At 52.2% G+C, this 19,370-nt stretch overlaps 1 protein-coding gene across 20 annotated transcripts; it reads right to left on the bottom strand.

The window, feature by feature from the left end:
* Positions 1 to 1,215: 1,215 nt before the first annotated feature.
* Positions 1,216 to 18,791, bottom strand: LOC125685436 (AT-rich interactive domain-containing protein 1A-like). Of its 20 annotated transcripts, none has more exons than XM_048928473.1 (12): positions 16,939 to 18,312; positions 12,129 to 15,229; positions 11,452 to 11,493; positions 9,804 to 11,176; positions 7,135 to 7,240; positions 6,369 to 6,536; positions 5,526 to 5,745; positions 5,141 to 5,286; positions 4,948 to 5,057; positions 3,595 to 3,922; positions 3,130 to 3,260; positions 1,216 to 2,487 (listed from the first exon to the last, which is right to left on the bottom strand). In XM_048928473.1, exons 6-12 carry the CDS (start codon positions 6,511 to 6,513, stop codon positions 1,216 to 1,218), a joined length of 2,352 nt encoding a protein of 783 aa, XP_048784430.1. In that variant the 5' UTR covers positions 6,514 to 6,536; positions 7,135 to 7,240; positions 9,804 to 11,176; positions 11,452 to 11,493; positions 12,129 to 15,229; positions 16,939 to 18,312. The 20 variants fall into 20 exon arrangements, with proteins under 20 accessions (XP_048784430.1, XP_048784432.1, XP_048784436.1 ...); XM_048928475.1 differs by having other exon boundaries at positions 9,804 to 11,493; positions 12,129 to 12,200; positions 14,932 to 15,229; XM_048928479.1 differs by having other exon boundaries at positions 14,932 to 15,229.
* Positions 18,792 to 19,370: the final 579 nt, after the last annotated feature.

The following is a 19,370-nucleotide window of genomic DNA, read 5'->3' as shown; positions in this document are numbered from 1 at the left end:
TGGGGGGTGACTGCAAACCCGGGGACCCCAACCCCTATGGAGTCCCCTCACGCTGCCCCAGGACCTCTCAACCCCTCCAAAATCCCTCAGTGCCAATGGGAACTCCAGCCTCAACAGGACTCCCCATTTCTTCCCAAATATAATAAAGCCCCTGGAAGAAAGACAGGACCCCTGGGACTGCACACACCCTCCCAGCCCTTGTTAGGACTCTCCCCATTAAAAAAGGAGCCCAGAGAGCCCCACAACCCAATGGGACTCCCCAGTCCTCCCAAGACCAGTAAGACCCCCTCCAACAAATCATATAGGAGACCCTGAAGTCCCCAGAGTCCCCAGCCCCAATGAGAGACCTCCTAACCCTCCCACCACCAAGACCATCACCTTCCCCCAAAGTCAGGACCTCTAAGAGCCCCTAACCCCAATGGGATGCCCCCGTAGTCCCACTCTTTTGGGGCCCCACATTACTCCCGTGTTCTCCTGCTGGCCCTTGGTGGTTTTGGTGCACCCAGCATCCCCCATTGTCCCCTCCCTGGTGGTTTTGTGCCCCCATGTCCCCTCGGTCCCTGTCCAACTGGCTCTGGGGGCCCCTGGGCTGCCCTCAGTATCCCCCTTTGTTCCCTCCCCAGTCGCTCTGGGTTCCCAGTGCAGAAGTCATTGCTGAAAAATCACACTTGTGTGTCTGCATCTGTAACTTCGGCTGGAAGTCCTAGGGCTTTCTCACACCTCAATTAGAAAGGAAACAAGAGCAGGAAAAAGACACTGCAAGACACTGAGTGGTGCTGAGGCAGCAATGACTTAAAAGGCAGAGCCCTGTACAGCATCCCCCAGGGAGGGACGCCTGGCAAGAGATCAAATACCTGCATCTCGCTCTGCAGGTCATCAGCGCGGTGACTCGTCATGCTAGAAAGGGGTGGGGAAAGGGGGACAAGTTGTTCTCCTCACACGCACAGTAGAAGACAGTAACTTTGGCTAAAATAAAATTTGAAAGTCCTCCGTGTAGAAAGAATTTTGTCTTTTAATGAGGGATTTGGGACAAATTTGAAGAAATTTGAAGGAGAAGGGGAAAGGAAATGGGGACATCGTCCTCCAAGAGAGAAGCAGGACAGCGCAGGGCAGGCAGCGGATTCCCGAGGTGGCTGTGCATAAATAAAGGGCAACCGTCGGCTTCTCAGTTCTCCGCTCACGCACGCTCACAGGGTGAGCTGCACCCCGCAGCTGTCAGGGCCGGGCAATGAAGAACAGCACGTCGCAGATAACCTGGGAGACCAAGGAATCCACCGCAGGTGACACGGAGATGTCCAACAGCCGCGACTCGTGCAGCATGAACTGCGAGCGGCTCTCGCCCACCTCAGCCAGGGCGAGCAGCGCCCGAGCTGCTCGGCGCATCATGTCCACGCTCGGCGGCTCGCAGGGCGGGTTCTGCTCGGGCACCGGGCCGGTCTGGCTCTGCTGGCACCGCGCGGCAGCCAGGCCGTCCTCCAAAAAGCCCAGCAAGTCACCAACGCTCCTCTCCTGCGAGGCAATCGCCCTCGCTGCCAGGCTGTCCCCCTGTGCCAAGGCGGCCAGTAGGACCACCGCCATCTCTCGGCACACAGGGCTCTCTCTGTTGCGGAGGAAACGCAGCAGGGTGCTGTACAGCATCTCCAAGCGGCTGGTGGGGGGAGCTGCGAGGATCAAATCCACGTTGGTGTCCCGGGTGCTCAGTTTGCTGAGCGTTTCCAAAGCCAGGCTCCGAGGGGAGAGGATGGCATTTGACCCCAGCGCTGGAAAAGGGTCCTGGGCCTCTGCTGATGGACACACTGCCCAGTGGAGGAGTCCGTCCAGGATGGGCAAGCAGAGGCTTTCTGGGAGAGGGGACAGGTCCAGCTGGCCAGAAATGTTGGCCAGCATCACCAGTGTGTTCTCACGCAGTTCCTGCAGGCAGTCCCGCCACCACTCCTCCTGGCCGCAGCTCAGCCCCTGGTCCTGCTCGAGCTCCTCTCTCTCCGAGCTCAGGGCTGCCTGCTTGCGCTCTGGGTGCTCATGGTGTAAGAGCAGCAGTTTCCCCAGGATCAGCAGCAGACCGGCGTGTTTGCACATCTCGGCATCATTGCCCGGCACAAACGACAAGCTCCTGATGATGTTGGAGACACAGATGCAGCGCTTCGCCACAGAGTCCTGCCAGTCGTGGGTGAGGCAGAGTGGTGCCTCGTCTCTGCTGCGAGGCTCATCCTCCAGAATTGCTGAGGAGCTGTCAGATGGAGGAGCCTGCCCTTCCCGAGCACTTCCATTGCTCTCAGCCGCGGAGCGCTCTCTCTTGCTCTCAAAGTGGGTCTGGATGTGCTCAGTGGTATCTCCGCCGCCAAGCTGCCAGAGCAGGTGGGCACTCTCCAACCCACAGAGTGATCTTTGTCCTGGGCAAATACCCACCTCGTACTCCTCCAGGATTCCAAAGACCTCGATCAGGCAGCGCCGGAAATACTCCACCAGGACTTCCAGCAGGCCGGGCAGCTATGGGGGAGGAGAAAAACGAGAGGGGAAGGAAGGAAAGATGGATCAGTGACCACAAAATAACTGAGGTCGCTATGAGCAATTGGACAACCACTGCATAAAGGGCAGAGATCTTGAGGAGCCGCTTATTAATGGAATCTTTTCATTCTGGCAATAAGCTCTTTGCAAAAGAGAGCTTTCTGTCCGCTTGGAACAGAAACAAGGGTCCCTGAATGTCAGGATCCAGCCTGCTCGTACCTGTGTAAACATGCATGCTCTCGGTTTTTGTCTCCTCTCTGAGTAACGCTCAGGAGAGAGGCAATGCTAAGCAGAGCAGCCTCTAAAGTATAGTGGAACAGTTTTTACAACAGCCTTGCAGGCATGAGGCAAATCATGGAGACAGGCTGCCCCTTCTAGAGGCACCTAAGCCACGCTGCACGCTGACCCATGCGAAAAGACAGAGCTGTTGCACCAGGAGAGGTGAGCAGCCTTCAGCCCTTCACAGCGCTCTGCTGCAAAGCCCCTCTTGGCCTCCCCAAAACGGTTCCCTTTCTGCGTTAGAGGTGACACGTCCCACCAGAGAGGAGAGACCATGCACTTGCACACCAACCACATGGAAATCCACAGCTCAGCGAGCACTCGGTGCTGATCATCTGCACCCACCTGCCTGAGGTCAAAGGACGCGACGCTGCTGTCATCGTGGAGCAGGGCAGTTATGGTGTCTAAGGCCCACGTGCTTTCAGCGAGCAGCCCAGACTTCAGAGACATCATCACCCTCCAGGCTGCAGGAGCTCCTGGAACACAAACACGTCATACTTCCAGACCCTGGACTTCAAAACCAAAAAGGAGGGACTGGATACTGCTTTTTTGTCTCACACAGAGCACAGCCTGCTTAAGGCATTGCACAGACTCCATGCAAAAGCAGTCTCCACACAGACAGTGCCAGTCCTTCTGGGTCCCTTCACCCTTGCGTTATCACAGAACGACAGAACGTCCCAACTAACTTGGCAAAGGAGACCTCTTGCAGAGCTGGCAGAGCCCTTCCAATTGGCAGCACTGTACCAAAGGGGGATGGCAACACCCAGCCTCTCGATGGGCGCAGGCAGAAAAGCAGGAGCTTCCTCTTACCAACATCTGCTGCTGTCAGCCGCCTCCTTTTCTGTAACACCGGCTTGGCAGCTTCCACTGATCCCGGAGGGAAGGAGACGGCCCGTCGCTTCCTGGCAGGCCGTTCCGCTGCCGGTGCCACGTGCGCAGCAGGGATCGGCGGTCCTGCCTTCTTCTTTCCCCTCCCTGGCTGCGGGGATGCAGATTTGCTGGGAGCGGTGCCATTCTCCAGAGCTCTGGGCTGCTGCTGCGGCTGCCCCTGCCCGGCGCTGCATGGGACGCTGTGCATCCCCGCTTTGAGCCGCTTGGCAGGTGGGGTGCAGCTGCTGTCCATCGGTCGCCTGGGACTCTAGATGGAAAGTAAAGCCATCGGCAACATGAGGTCATCGAGCCAGAAACGGGCAACACAGACTCAGTGGGGAGAAACGCTCAGCGCCAGAGGACACTTCCTCTCGGGCTCACCACCCAGCTCACAGGGTTCAGTGATCTCGCTGGCCATAGCAGAGGAACTGGACTGATGGAAGGAAACACATCAGGACTGAGGAGCACAAAAACACCTGGATCACATCCCAGATGGCTTCAAAGAGCAGTCAGACTTCAAGGTTCTGCTGTTATATTCAGATCAGCTTTCTGCGAGACTCACACTTGTCTCAGATCAGGTCCATGTCAGTTTAAAAGACAACTACGACTCAACAAAGGTACCAGGGAACCAGCTGCTACTCGCAGAACATGCATTTCTAAAAAGGAGAAGCTTTCACCAAGAAAACCTCACGGAGACGTTGCAGCCACCTCTTTGAGAGACCTCCTGTGGCCTCATTTGCTCCATACGTCAGGAAACGCCTCAGCCAGCTGCACATGGCATTCCCCAGGGCTGCAGCACGATGTAGATTTTGGCACAGTCTCTACTTTTCTGAGACCACGTCTGATTCGAGCAACAGTCTCATTAGCTATGGACTGCATTTGGAGACTTGGAGAGACCGACCGACCCACCAGGAGCATCTGGTCCAGTCCATTCCCTCCAACTAATAACGGCAAGGCCGGCCCAGCGTTGACTTGGGGACAAACTGAGCTCTGCAGAGGGATGGGGAGGACAGTGCTGCATCCCGGCTGCTCACACCTGGCAGGAGATGCCAGCATATGCCACTCTCCAAAAGAGAAAACATCCCAACAGACGATATCCCACTCACTGGCCGCACTGCTGACCTAACACTGTGCTCACACGGAGCAGCAAGATCACATCCTGCGCAAACAGCCACGCTAATGGCAGCTCTGCTCGCAGTAGAGGGCAAGTCACATTGGGTTTCTCTCAGGCGCTGCACGCACTACTAGATACATACACTGTGTCATTTACAAACGAACAAACAGAAGTTTTACCTTTGACTGGAGTTCTGCTTTTTGGGTCTCTTCTCCCCTCTTTCTTCTTTTAGTTGCAGGAGTTAATTTGACATCTGCCAGACCCATCACTTCAGGACTTGCTGCCACCCCTAAGAAGTCACAGGAATTTGTGACATTGCTTTTCAATCCATGCCGTGAAGTCTTCAAAGCCCAGCACTCAGCCCAGCCTTACCTGCAGAGCCGTTAGCCATGTTCCCACCCATGGGATAAGGTGGGCCCTGGCAGTTGATCACACCAGCCATGCTGTTAGTTCCCTGTCCATAAGGAGGTCCAGTGCCCAGCATTCCCCCTTGGTTCATACTGGGATAACCGGGTGGCCTGGAGAAGGCAAGGAAAAAACAGGCGTTCACTCCAAATAAAGATGCTTCGATTGGTGTTTGGGCCTCTTCTGTTACCAGTGAAGGGAGAGGAAAAAGCCTTCCAGAAGGCAAATCTTTAAGGAAGTGTACGTTGACTGTCACCCCAGCTTTGGGCTACTGCAGCCATGGCTTTCAAAGCCAGCTACGACAGAGGGAATGGATTGATACATTGAGACCAAGGGAATGTTCGAGCCTCACCAGTTCTGGATGGCGCTGGCAGCAGCACACACGGCGGCTGCTCCTTGTGCTCTGTGAGCCATGCCACCTGCTGGGGGGCGCATCCCTGCCCCCAGCTGAGGAGGAACGCTGCCACGCAACTGGCTCCCTGCTGCCGCCGGGTTCATGCTTCCTCCCAGTCCTGCGCTGCAGAAGTTGGCACCGGGCAGAGCGCTGCAGTTGGGCCACACGGGATAAGCTCCTAGAGGGGTGGCAAGAGGGGAAGACGACATCGTTCAACTGGTTCGTTCATGAACCGCCATGCAGACCTCCTGTCAGCAGACACTTCAAGGTCACTCACGGAGAAGAGGGAGAGACTTAGGACTTGTGCTAAAAGTCAAAGCGCCTGGATAGGAGCCACATAATGCGTTTTGACACAGCTAAGGAACAACACCGAGTCTAAAGCTGTCTGGCACTCTCCCAAACTTCAGCCAACCACACTGAGCTATACAGTACAGCACAGCATGTAAAAAAGCCTCTAAACCCTTTCCAAAACATAGAAAGTGTGATTTCCTTTCCCTGCGTAGCGAAATGGCTCTTTAACACACTGCAGGTGCTGCCTGTATCTTCCTAAGTGAGAAGGAGAGATGCAACGGTTGAAAGTACAGCCAGCCCTGAGAGCAACGTCGTTCATGACTCCCAGCATAATACACAGAGCACAGGTTGTTCCAGCTCACGAGGAGTGGACTGTTTTGCATTGCCCGTGCAAGAAGTGAAGAAGAATCAAATCAAAACGCTTTCTCCAAAGACAAGACGTTGCCTCCGACAGAGGCCTTTCCCATTCGCTGCATGTGGTTCCCCCTTGAGAAGCTGCCCATGCCTCACCTTGAGGGCTGTGCTGCCCGGCCTGGAGTCTGTGGCTTCCCGTGCAGTTCTGCTGATATGGCCCCACTGCAGCATGCATCTGTCCTCCAGAAGGCAGATGGAGAAATAAGGCTGAGCCAGACTGGGAAGAGCGGTGCTGCGGCATCTGAGCATTCCTCTGCAAGTAACCTGGTCACCCAGGGAGAGGAGCAGGCAGTGAGTGAAGGACCCAGAGGTGCCACTGGACACGCGTGTCTTTAGTAACAACGGCCCACAGGGCCCACTGACACAACCCTTCCAGCACCATCCCAGCCACATTTTGCAGTTGTTGCTAGTAGGGTGCCAGCATTACCCACTAAGATAACAGATTCCATTTCCTCTTTCACCCAAGGAACATACATTCAGCCACCAAGGCTGAAACTATGGGCTCATTTTCCCTTACCGTCACACAGGGAAATGAGACCCAACAGCGTCACAGCCACCCCTTGTTGGGAAGCTTAAGGTTGCAGAGCTTGGAAAACCAGCAGTCATAGGAAAGTCTTGCCAAAGCCAGAGGAAACATCTTACAAGCCCAACTACTGGCCTGCATCGAACACTCAGAGGCCGAAGGACTGGCAACAGTCAAACGTGGTGCCAGGCGCCAGAACGCTTGCAGCAAACAGCGCTGGCACAGCCTCCAGGTGCTATCTCAGCACAGAATGCACGTCATCAGGCCGGGCACTTCTCAGTTACGCACCTAGCTTCACAAACAGATTTGTACCATGAGCTCCAAACCCAACTCACATACCTGGGTCTTGCACAAAGCCTGACTGGTTGATGGAAGGATGCAGGACGCTGTTCCACTGCACACCGGGCGCTGGGGGCGGCACCGGATTGCCTGCACCAGACGGGTCCTGCAACACCGAGAAACAGATGAGCCACAAAGAAGGAGACTCGCCTTACTGTCAGTAACGTGCTATCCAGCAGAGCCATGCTGCTGAGAGGTGTGATTCCTGCACATGGGAGAAGCGCAGAGTGCAATGCTGTTCTCCACCTACCAAGTCATTTTCTCGGGATGCCAAACACCCAGGCACAGAGTGCTTTTCTAACTAAACCCTTCCAAAGGACACCTTCCAACTCTGATATCTACATTGATTGTGCCAGAAACAACACAACATGGGACCCAAAGGAGGCGGCAGGGGAGTTCATCCACCTCAGGGCTGGAAGTCCTGGCATGACTGGCTCAACGGAGCCTGTTAGATCATGCTGGAAACAGCAAGGTTTCTCTTCCATGACAAGGGGAACGACCACTGCACACTGCGTGCCACCAACACCAGGCTCGGAGCTCTGCACCACATCCTCCAGGTGCACAGAGACAGCACCACAGCTGCTGAGATGGGCACAGATGTGACGGAGAGCTCCAGGCACCGCCGCCTTTCTGCTTAGGGCTTCACCTCCCTCACACTGCTTCCCCAGCGGGAACCACAGGGCTTGGACTTGGGGAACAATGCTTAAGCTGCAAAAAAAACCCCACAAAACATCTACTTCTAACTCCCTCCAAACACAAACCCTGATCAAAACCGTCAGCGCTTGACAGCACCAACAGAATACCCACTGGGTACCAGATCCAGACAGGAACAGTCCAAGGGACGAACATCTTTCAGCTCCCTCTGTTCTCCCACAGTCGGGTACCGACTAGAGGATAACAGGTCCTTCTGTACTGGCGGTCACTCTCCGAGCACCTATCGGCTGCACAAGAGCCAAAGGGCAGCAGGAGGAGGGACGCGTGCAGATGGCCACTGCACTACTAACATCTCTCCCCACGCCTACAGCACTCGGAACTTCCAGTGATGTCACAAGCAGAGGCACGGATCCCAGAGCCCGTGTCACAGAGCAGGGTGGGGTCCACACCAAAAAGGCCGATTTTTAAGGTGTCGCTTCACTTCATACATGTGCACCAACTGCACTCCTCCCCTTTCTCAACCTACCCAAGGCAACTAAGACCCCAGCCACAAAACCATCTAGTGGGCTTCTGGAGTGGTCCTGTTGCATCCTGCCACAGGCCAGGAAGTAGAGGGCTGAACGTACCCTCACTCCACCATAAAAGGCCACCAGGTTGGTCACGCACGATCTGCCCTTGGTGAAGCCATGCTGGCTGTCTCCAATCACCTCTTTGTCTCGTATGTGCCTTAACATAGCTTCTAGGAGGATCTGCTCCATGATCTTCCCAGGCACAGAGGTGAGGCTCACCAGCCTGCACTTCCCTGGGTCTTCCTTTCTCCCTTCCTTAAAAATGGGATTCTATAAAAACGTTTCCCTTTCTCAGTCACCGGGGACTTCACCAGACAGCCATGATTTTTCAAATGTGATGGAGAGCGGCTCGGCAACCACATCTCTTTCAGAACCCTGGGATGGATATCATCCGGCCCCATGCACTTAAACACATTCCATTGCATGAGGAGGACTCGGAATAAATAGCAGAGCAGAGCATCAACCATCATTTATACGGACTTAGTCTTCACTTATGTAAAAAAATCTACAACTAATCTAGTGTAAGATAAAGTATGTGAGAAATTCATAAATCATTTCCACATTCAGGATGCAAATCTGGAACATACAGCAAGCGAGTGAGCCTGGTAGAATGCTATTTAACCAAGCTGAAAGGAAAATCTTGAAGATGAGTGACATTCATAGCGGAAAACACAAAAGGTTGGTACTCTCAGCTTCCTCCAGACTTGCTAAAAAAGAGAGAAAGTGACAAAGTGGAGATCAAGATCAGGAGATGTGCTTAAATCCTAGCAGCAATTGCAGCACTGCATACAGCCCACAGTTCAGGTAACAGGCTGAAGAGCTACACAGCGCAGTGTGAAAGCTGAATCTTCAAGTGCTTTTCTGCTCCCCACTGTACAGCAAAATGTGGAGCCAATAACTTTTGCGAAGCTCATCTGAATATGTGTCCCATCTGATGCCACTGGCTTCAGCAGAGCTGACTGCTTCAGTCAGCCAAACCAATTCAATTATTTGATATGGAAGCGCTTCAGTTCTGCTTACTATTTTCAGGTGCTGTACAGATGCCAGCATGGACAAAAACATACTTATTTCCAGGAATCCCAAGCATGGCAATACTTTCCCAACAGAACCTCGCAGGTTTCCCACACAATACATCACAAGGAGGTCCTGCCCCCTAAAACTACAGCACGTGACTTCCCGACCAAACTTCACACTGCTAAGAAATGCCAGAACTCCATTCTGTCACAGAAGTAAGGTTACTTACAGATTTGGTTAATGCCCTCTATCTATTCATATGCACTTTTTCTCCTGTCTGCTCAGTTTTATACTTAACATCCCCAGCTGCACTGAACTGTGGATGAGAATTTAAACCTTAGATGTTATTTTAACAAAATATGTCTCACCCTATAAGGCACCGTAAGAACAATTAGAAAAGAGAAACAAGCATGAAAAGCAATGAACTCTTACCCATCACGAGCAGAGGGTGAGAAATCTCACTCAGAATCCACAACAATGCTTCCATGCTGGTTGCATTCCATGCCACAGAACGGCCAAAAACTCTGTCAGCCAAGCACTGGCAGAAAACAAGAGTACACATTTTTAGCATTTCATCACGAATTAAAAGTATAGACTCAGTTTACTATTAAAATTAAAAGGGAAAAAAACATCTCTATACACATATATGTTAGTCTCCAAGTTGCCAGGCATCGGTTTTCAATGGAGAAAAGCCACATTTGACATCTGCTTCTATAGCAGAGGCCATCTGGCTTTTAAAAGTTATTCTGTTGAGGATAAAGATGTTCCACTGCTTTGTCCTTACGAAGCACTTCATGATACGCATCGAATTTGGCAGCCAGCAGAAGAGAAGACCTCCTAAGGGCGGCCTTCACTATCTCAAGGGGGGCTGCAAAAAGCAAGGGACAAATCTTTAGAACGGACATAAGGATGAAGTCCATTACAATAAGCATGGCACTGGAACAGGGACACTGAGGGCATCTGACAATGACTCCCAGCGTCACTGAGGAGGTGGGACAGGGGCTGTGGCTGCTGTCCCCAGGGGACCCACATCCTGCCCTGGGCTGCTGCCAGCCCTCCTCCTGCCCAAAGTCCTGGGGCACAAACCCTGCAGGGACAAGGCTTCCCCATGGTCAGTGACACCTTCCGACATCCTCTGCTGACCAATGGAGTCCTCTGAAGAAGAAGGAAGACCCTGATGATCGCTGACATCCTCCAGTGATCAACAAAGCCCTCAGCAAAGCCACACTCTGTGTGTCTGCGTCCTTGTCCCCACGCTCAGCAGGAACCGCTCACATCTGTCCCTGCCTGGCAGAGGCCACCCCTAGGTGCTGGGAGGGGTCCCCAGCTCCGTGCCCCACACCCCACGTACTGCACCCGTGGATCTCTCCATCTCCTCTGTGCTGCCTCCTCCAAAATCCTAAAGGACGGAGCACCCCATGCTGCCAAGCAGCCCCAATACCCTCCCTCTGCTCTCTCCCAATTCCGCCTTCCAGTTCCTGCCAAACCCTTCACCCTCTCTTCCACCTCCATGGCCACGATGTCTCCAGGTCACTCTCCTTTTACCCCCTCCCTTATCACAGCCAACTGCCCCTCACTTGGATCTGCTTCAGCCCTCCTCCTTCAGTCCCACTTCCCCTCCATCACTACTTAATTAATGAAGCCCTCTGACCGTCAGTGAAGATCGTGTTGCTCACCGTGTTTCTCACTGGGCCTAGGATCTTCTGAAGTTCTTCTTCCAATGGGGATGTGGACAGGCTACTCCAGTCTTTACGCCGAGGAAAGAGGCAAGGACAGCCAGGATGTAGGAATGAAGAACCAGAGGGCTAACGTCAGGTAAGGAAAGGCAAGGTAAGTGGAAGGAGGAGGAATGTAATGAAAGCCAAAGAAAGAGAGGAGAAAAGAGGAGGCAAACTTTTAGAAGAAGAAACCTGGAAGGGTTTGGGCTTTCAAACTGTCAGCAAGCATTTGGATGAGCCACTTTCCTGCTGGGGAGCCCCCTGACATCATTCTTGCCTCCTCTGGTACTGTACTGGGAGATGCTGCAGAGTCCGTTAGCCTGGACTTCCTCCCCCCCATCAACAGCTGCTCCTGCACTGACCTTCACTCACTCTGATGCCGTCCACTTCCAGCACAAGCTGACCTGCAAGGCACAGAAAGGAAATGTGGGATTAATGCCAATGCAGAAGCCCACGGCTGTGTCACCACCACGTATTGCAGCCTCGGGAAGTCAGCTAGAACTACAACCTTGGTCAGAATTAAAACAGGCACAGTACATCGATTGTGACCTCTAAACTGAAGTAATTGTCACGATCAGAAATAAATACTGAAATCACCCACTTAACTGTTCGTGGTTACCTCCAAACTCTTTTGCTTTTGGGAGAATATGCACTCAGAATTGAAGGATACAAGAAAAATGACATCTGCTTCACTGGAGATGGTTAAGCTCCAGTAAGTAGGACTCCAAAATGAAAAGGTTTTCTACTCCTTATAAGGCAGAAAGTGATGGGATGATTGCCTACACCTGCAGAAAGCCTGGTCTGCTCTGCCACAGGTGGCTGAATGACACAAAAGCTGAGCTGCCCGTTCAGAAGTGCGTGGGGCACGGGCATGGAGCGGGCATGGGGCACCAACACACGGGATGTCAACATTCCTCGGGCATTTTCCCATCAGAAGGGAACTGCCTTCTCCCTGCCATGCCATGTCCACACCGCTCCTCAGACACAGCACAGAATCCATGCAAACGTTCTTTTCTCATCAGGGTAGTTTTTAACAGACCCAAGCAATGAGACATCAGGTCACTGTGTGGGCTGCTGGGAGACACCGCCGTCACTTCCAAGCCATTGCTTCCTAGTGGCAAATAAAGTAAAATACTTTAAGAAAACTTCACACAGAGATTGCATACTGTACATTTCTTTTACACAAAGCAGAAGGACAAAACAGGAGATGCGTGCAGCTGCATCAACACCCCAGTTGCTAAAAGAGTGCAAAGACAGAAAGATCAAATGACAATACATTATTCTAATACAAGGACTGCTCATCAGCACCCATTACCCAAGGAGCAATGCAGGGAAGATTGTTGCATTTCTTCTTCTAGCCAGAAATTGGTTTTCCTACCTTAAAAAGGAAAAAAAGCCTGATGTAGTGCTGACAGGGCAGGCAGGTGCGGCACACCAAAGCAGTAGGAGCGTGCTGAACCTGCACAACATTTGAAACTTCCACCTTGCCTCTAAGAGCAGTCTAAACCTTCCATACCCTCTCCTACCTTCACCACTATTCTTACCAAAGCTGCTTTTTCTGCAGTAGCAGTAGGACTCAGCACACAGATGCATCTCAGCTTCATTTTGCTTCTGCGCCCACTTTGTGGAGACCATGGGTTTCCCATCAGAAGGCTTCACACACACCGTGCGTTCAGCTCAGTGAAAGGAAACACAACTGATACAGACTTATTGTGCAAGAGAAATCCAGGTTCTCTTCTCTTTCACAGAATCATAGAATCATAGAATCACCAAGGTTGGAAAAGACCTCAAAGCTCATCCAGTCCAACCGCTCACCTCTTACCAACAGCTCCCACTAAACCACGTCCCTCAACACAACATCCAGTCTTTCCTTCAACACCCCCAGGGTCCATGACTCCACCACCTCCCTGGCAGTCCATTCCAGTGCCTGACCACCCTTTCCAAAAAGTAATACTTCCTCATGTCCAGCTTGAATTCTCTCTGGTCTTTCTCACAATCCTTCCAGTACTTCAGCACATTTGGCCAGGAGAAATACATTGCCATGTCCTGCACTCTCAGCTGTCTTTTCCACACACTAATCTGTGTACCAACGGATACACAGGAACCAAGAAACCAATAGCTACACACAGTCATAACCCAGGGCAAGGAAATCTCAGACAATCCTAAGTGAAAGCACTACTTTTCTGAAACACTGCCTCAAGCTCCTCATGCTCCCCCTCAGCTCTTTTCTCAGAAGCCCACTCCTCTGCTTTTTCCTTCTCTTCCTCTGATTGCTTGCATTTTTGTGCAGCCAGGGCTTGGGAGAAAGCTGGGATGCAAACTGCAGACAACTGTCCTAGGAATGAACAAACAGAAAGCCTGGGCAGAAAGACAGTGCATCAAGTCCAGGTGCCTGCTGTGTACCTGTAGCTCTCTTTGGTGCCTTCTCTAGCTCTGTCTTGTTCCCCAGCCCTTTCGCACAGCCACGCTGCAGTGGATGGCCACTGGCGTCAGTTTCTCGCAGAGAGAAAGCAGGAAATAGTTGAAGAGCAACTCTTTGGAAGAAGATTTTAGCACAGCCAGCCACTACCTTCAAGTTTTCAAGCAGAGTTTCTTAAATTTGCCTCTCCACTCTGTAACATGCCTTTCTTACAGTCCACACAAGGCACTTTCCCCTCTCCTCCATCACACGCACCCTTTCATACAGTCCTACTTAGATGAAGGTACCCAAACTACAGCTCACAAAACGTTCTTACCCACAGAGGCTTTCCACTTCCTCCTTTCTCAGTAAGTCAATCGAATCCCATGCTCCATCTCTAAAACAAAGTATAGCCTTTCCATGTCACAGAAAGCAGTTGCCAATAGAATCCTTGTCCTGTTAGCCCACGTCCACCAAAATCCCTCAAATACAGCATTTCTACAGCCAAAACAAAATCATTTTTTCAACTGAAATGCACTTACAGAAAGTATTACTAGTCTCATTCCTGCTGAGAGAGTGGCAAATGAACCCACATCTGTCTGACAGCTCTACAATGCACAGAGCACAGCTGCACGAGCAAACACAACGCTATCAGGTTATCACGAACTGGGAAACACACTTCATTCCTGAGTCAAACAACTGTCAGTACAAGTACCTCCATAATGCTAGGCCTCTTCAAGGAATTAACACAGCTCTAAGAACCACCATTTACACACAGACTCGTATCGCTCTACTGACACCGACAGCCACTATCGGCCTCTCTATTGCTTCCACTGTAGCTTCCAGGACAGCACTGCCATCAGTCACTCTTTCCTCTCGAGACTCTCTTGTTTTATCACTTATCTCTTTAGTTGCACTCAGGAAATGGTTTTGCCATTAGCTACTGCAACCACCCCAACCAAACCAACACATCTATCCGTCAGCAGGGTTGAGCCCAATGAGGCCAGGTGCGATGGAAAGCACAGCCACGACAGCAGAGGAGCAAGGCCCAAGGCTGCAGCAAGGGAGGATTTGCTCAAAGGCAACAGCCGTGGGCACAGAAATCAAGGCAAGGAGCTGCTTGCCTTCAGAAGGACTCAGGTAGGCAGGGATCTCCAGTGAGAAACAACATCTAAGATCACCCAGTCCAACTGTCCCCCTATCACCAACATTTCCCACTAAATTGTGTCCCTCAGTACAACACCTAAACACTCCTTGAACACCTCTAGGAATGGCCATTCCACCATTTCCCCTTCCATAAAACGGTAACTCTTGACCTTTAAACCTAACCCAAAAGGGTATCCCATCACCATGATCCACAAGGGTAACTGCAGACAAAGGCAATAGCAAATACAGCTGCTTTAAACCAGTCCTAAATTACCCAAGAAAAGTAAAGGACACAAACCTGTAAATAGAATGAGCCAGCAGGATGAGGAAATGAGCAGGGATTTCAGAAACGTGCCTGCTGTCAGGGAGGGGAGCTCAGGCCTGCCCCAGCACCACAGATCACCATGACACGACACAACATGGGGAGGCAGCAAAGGTGGCAGGGCTAGCGGGAGAGCTGGCGGAGCAGGAAGGTTGGATGCCTGGCAGTTTGAGAGGGACTGAGGTAGCCTCACCCATCACAGACATGGTCCATGCAGCAGACAGCTGGGTGTCTGACATGACGTAAAGCGTCTTCGTGGGGCTGGCTGTGGTCACTGCAGAGAAGGAAAGAACGTGGTCAGCAGCTGTGGGGACAGGGCACCTACCCTGGGCTGCAGCCCCAACAGCAGAGTTGCAGGGCTTCAGACTGCACTGAAACCCCCTTGCCTCATTTTGTTTTCAGAGTGACTCCAAAACAAACCCCAGCACTGTCACAGCCTGGGCAGAGCACAGCAAGGGAGCCCCAAACCTCTCAGCTCCCTTTCTAGACCCCTCAGACAACTCAAAGAATCCTCCCTCCCTTTAGCAATCTCACCCTCTCCCCGGGCAGCTAGGACCGCAGGCTTCTTCTTGGCCAGGAGCTCTCCATCCCACTCTCAGTGCTCTCACACAGCTCAAGCATCTTCAGCTCTACCTGATATGGCTTCTCAAGCACCCACCTGCCTTTGCATTACATGCCTCTACCTGCTTTTGCTTTGGAAGCACGCACATGCTTCCCTTTGCTAACCAAGCCCACAGCTGCATTAGCTTTGCATGCACCTGCCTGCCTTTGCTTTGCAAGCACCTTCCTTTCCATGGCCTAGGAAGAGATCTGTTCTTCATTAGCAATGCCTCTGTACACACTGAAAACCAGAAAGAAGAGTCCATGACAGAAAGTCAGAGAGATTCTTGGAGCACAAGGGACCATTTCACAAGAACAAGCTCCCCGCTGTCTGCGTGAACACTGTTCCACTCCTGCAGCACCATTAGCCAAGTCAGGGCTGTCCCACACACATCAGGCACTTTCACTGCTAACTCTCTCACGTAACTCGCGATAGGATTCAAGGGAAGTTGCACCAGGGGAGATTCAGGCTGGACGTTAGGAAAGACTGCTTCTTCAAAAGAGTGGCTGGTACTGCAATGGGCTGCCTAGGGAGGTGGTGCAGTCACCCACCCTGGAGGTGTTCAAGGAACATTTAGGCCATCGTGTTGAGGGACACAGACTACTAAGAACTGTTGGTGACAGGTAGATGGTTGGACTGGATGATCTTGTAGGTCTTTTCCAACCTTGGTGATTCTAGGATTCCATGACCTTGCTAATTATATCACAGCCATGACCATTTTCAAGACATGCTACTTCATGTAGGCAGATGAATTTCTTAGCTACTTCCCTCCTGCCCCAATGGTGGTCACACTGCATGATCCCCACTTGACAGGCTGGAACAGCAGCCTGAAAGTACAAGTTGTACTTCTGGGTTTTTCAAGTCCCTTTTAATCTCAGGAGAGAATAGAACAGCCTGAACAAAAAGGGCGCAGCGGGGCTCTCTCTAGGACACCTGTCATCTCAGCAGAGTTCACAGTTACTTAAAATGCACCTGCAGAACCATCATGCTCAAACAAGGAAAGAAAACAAGTCCACGATGCCATGAAGGGCACCTAGCTCTTAGTAGGTGATACCTGCTCCATGGGCACAGGATGCACACACATTGCCTCTCATCTCTTCCCCATCCCCCACCCGCCCCCCACTGTCCCCCCCTTTGCCCTCCCCTGCCCCCCTTTGCCCCCCCCCCCCGTAATTTCCACAGGCATTTAGAGACTCTGTGAAAAGACAACATAAGGCTCATGGAGAAGACTGGATGTACATGAGGTTTTTCCCTTCCCTGGTGCTAGAACACTGCTTGTCTAGATGATACATATTGTTCATACAAGCACCAACCAAGCGTGGCAACAAACAACTGAAATGGCATTTCCCCTGCAAATCAACCAGCCTGTCCAAAGATCTCACCTCAGAGACTTGCCAAAAGGGCCAGAACCATTACTTCCTTTTAGCAGGCTTACTCACAGAACAGCAGGCTTCTCTTCACCATGCATCACATGGACACAAACAGGCAGTTTGTGCAAGGAGGGCAATTTCACCTGAGCACCTCACCATAAACGTTGCCTCCGCCCTGCCTTTCTGCAGAGATACAAGGATAAAAACCTCAGTTCCTCCAAGCAACAACTGGAAGCAACTCTGGAAAATTCTCCATTCGAAAGCAGCTCCTTTGTGGTCTTGGTTCTTGAGGGCTCCTTTGGATCACCTTTCAGGCACAGTGTAAGAGGTTCTCTTGTACAAATCGACCTACCTTGGTACCTTTCTCCACCCCAAAACTAATTCGGACAGAGTTGTGACACAGACGTTGGACACTGAGAAGAAGTGAAAAAGAGCAGAAGAGAGGATAAAATTAAGGATACGGGTAAGGAAGAAGAGCAGGTGAAAAGCACAATAGGATACAGGCAAGACAGCAAAAGAGATGAGCAGGAGTGGAGAGAATAAAGGCAAGAGACGATGAGAAGGATAAGAGCAGAAGGAGAACAGACAAGAAAGAAAGAAGCGCAGAGAAGAAGAAGAAGGATGGAGGTAACAAGTAGACAAGGAGAAAAGCAAAAGAGGTATTAACAGATACAGAGAAGACAAAAGCAGAAGTGGTGAGAAGCTTGTGAGGCACAATCATTGAGGCAGAAGGTACAAGTATTCCTTTGTGTGCCCACACAAAGTTACTGAGGAGGAACGAGGCTGCTCTCCCACTAAAGCTGAAATGAAAGTTTGAGAACTATCACTCGTGGGTTCTTTTTGCTAAATTCATATGTTGGTTCTTAAACTGATGTGCTAAGCCCTGCTGCTGAACAGAGCAGCCCACATCAATCCCTGTTTTTCCTTCGAGGATTACAATGTTCACATCCTAATCCTCACCACCTTCGACCTTTCTTGCTTAGAGACACATCTCCAACATCCAATCACGCTACAAGGAAGGACGCACACGTACAGCGATTGCACACACCATCCCCACAAATAACTTCTTTAGCCACTGCAATTTGGGAAGTCAGGAAGTCACGCTGGTTTCAGCTCACATTGTCTTATGTTGAGCAGTATTTCATTTTGGTGCCATATCTTATCTATATCTGCTTCAATTCTACCCCTCTGATCTACATGAACACAACAACATCATTTACTGCTGCACGAACTCCTCCTTGTGCACATAACAACATACCTGAAGCCTTTCTATGTTGCAATACCACCCAGGCCAAGCTTTGGACTCTTCCCCTTCTCTTCTTCCCTTCTGCCCCTCTCTCCTTCCTTTCCCTTTCCATTCCCTCCCTACCTGCATCCCCTCCTAATCCCCTCCCCCAAATCCCCTCTCCTTCCCACTCCCCCTTCTCCCTTTCCCCTCCTCCTTCTTCCCCTCCCTTCCCTTTTTTTTCCTCCGTTTTCCATTTCCTTCCTCCCTTTCCCTCCCTCCCTCCCTCCCTCCCTCCCTTTCCACTCCTTCCCTCCTTGCTCGCTCCCTCCCTGTCAGCCTGGCCCTCACGGTGTTGGCCAGATCCCCGTCTTCTTTTTCCCATATCTCCACGTTCTGCCCACATCCCACCATTTTGCAGCATCTCCCTGTGGATCTCCCACCACACAGCAGCCATCCCCGGAGCTCTGCCCCCTCCCAGTCGCCCCCCCACCTCCCCAGGAGATCCCTGAAGGCTCTCCGTCCCCCCCCCCTCCCACCTCGCTGTCCCTCGAACCCCACTCGGACTTCAGGCCGTGCGTGCGGGCTGCGTTACCAGGCGACAGCACGCCCTCCCTCATGGCGGCGCCGGAAGCCGTCCCCGCGGCGACAGCGCATGCGTGGCTGCGTCTCCATAGCGACGGCACCTCGTCGCGTCCGTTGCTCCAGCGACGCGCCGTCCCCGCTGAGTGACGTCATCACTCTGCGACCAAAGGACGCGGCCATGCGGAAGCGGAGCGGAGCCCTTCGCCGCTCCAGCGCCGCGGCGGCTTCTAAGAGTGGGTGTTCGGGGCGGCACCGGGGCTGGGGCCGCTCGCTCTTGGCCCCGTGGGGCCTCTGTGGTGCTCAGGGCCTCCGCTCGGCGGCGGGAGGTGCCCTGTGCCCCCCCGCCCCTCCCCCACCCCGCTCGGTGTTTCACTGCCTTCCCTCCCCCCCTCACAGCCCATCCCCGCCACGGGTCGCCCACGACCCACTGAGTCTGACCCCGGGCTTACCCTATGCCCACCCCCTGCCTCCGCTTCCCCCATTCTCATCGCTAGACTCCTCTTCTATCCCCTCCCCTAAGATCCTCACCACCGTGCCCCTCCATTTAATTAGTCCAGATCCCTTACCCAAATTCCTTTAACCTGTATACTATGGGGAGAAAATAAAGGTATTCTAGCTCCGACTAGCAAAAGAC

Source organism: Lagopus muta, chromosome 28 (assembly GCF_023343835.1).
Source record: "Lagopus muta isolate bLagMut1 chromosome 28, bLagMut1 primary, whole genome shotgun sequence".
Taxonomy (NCBI): Eukaryota; Metazoa; Chordata; class Aves; order Galliformes; family Phasianidae; genus Lagopus; species Lagopus muta.
Note: the sequence above shows the minus strand (reverse complement) of the source record. Positions and strands in the feature narration are given on the sequence as shown.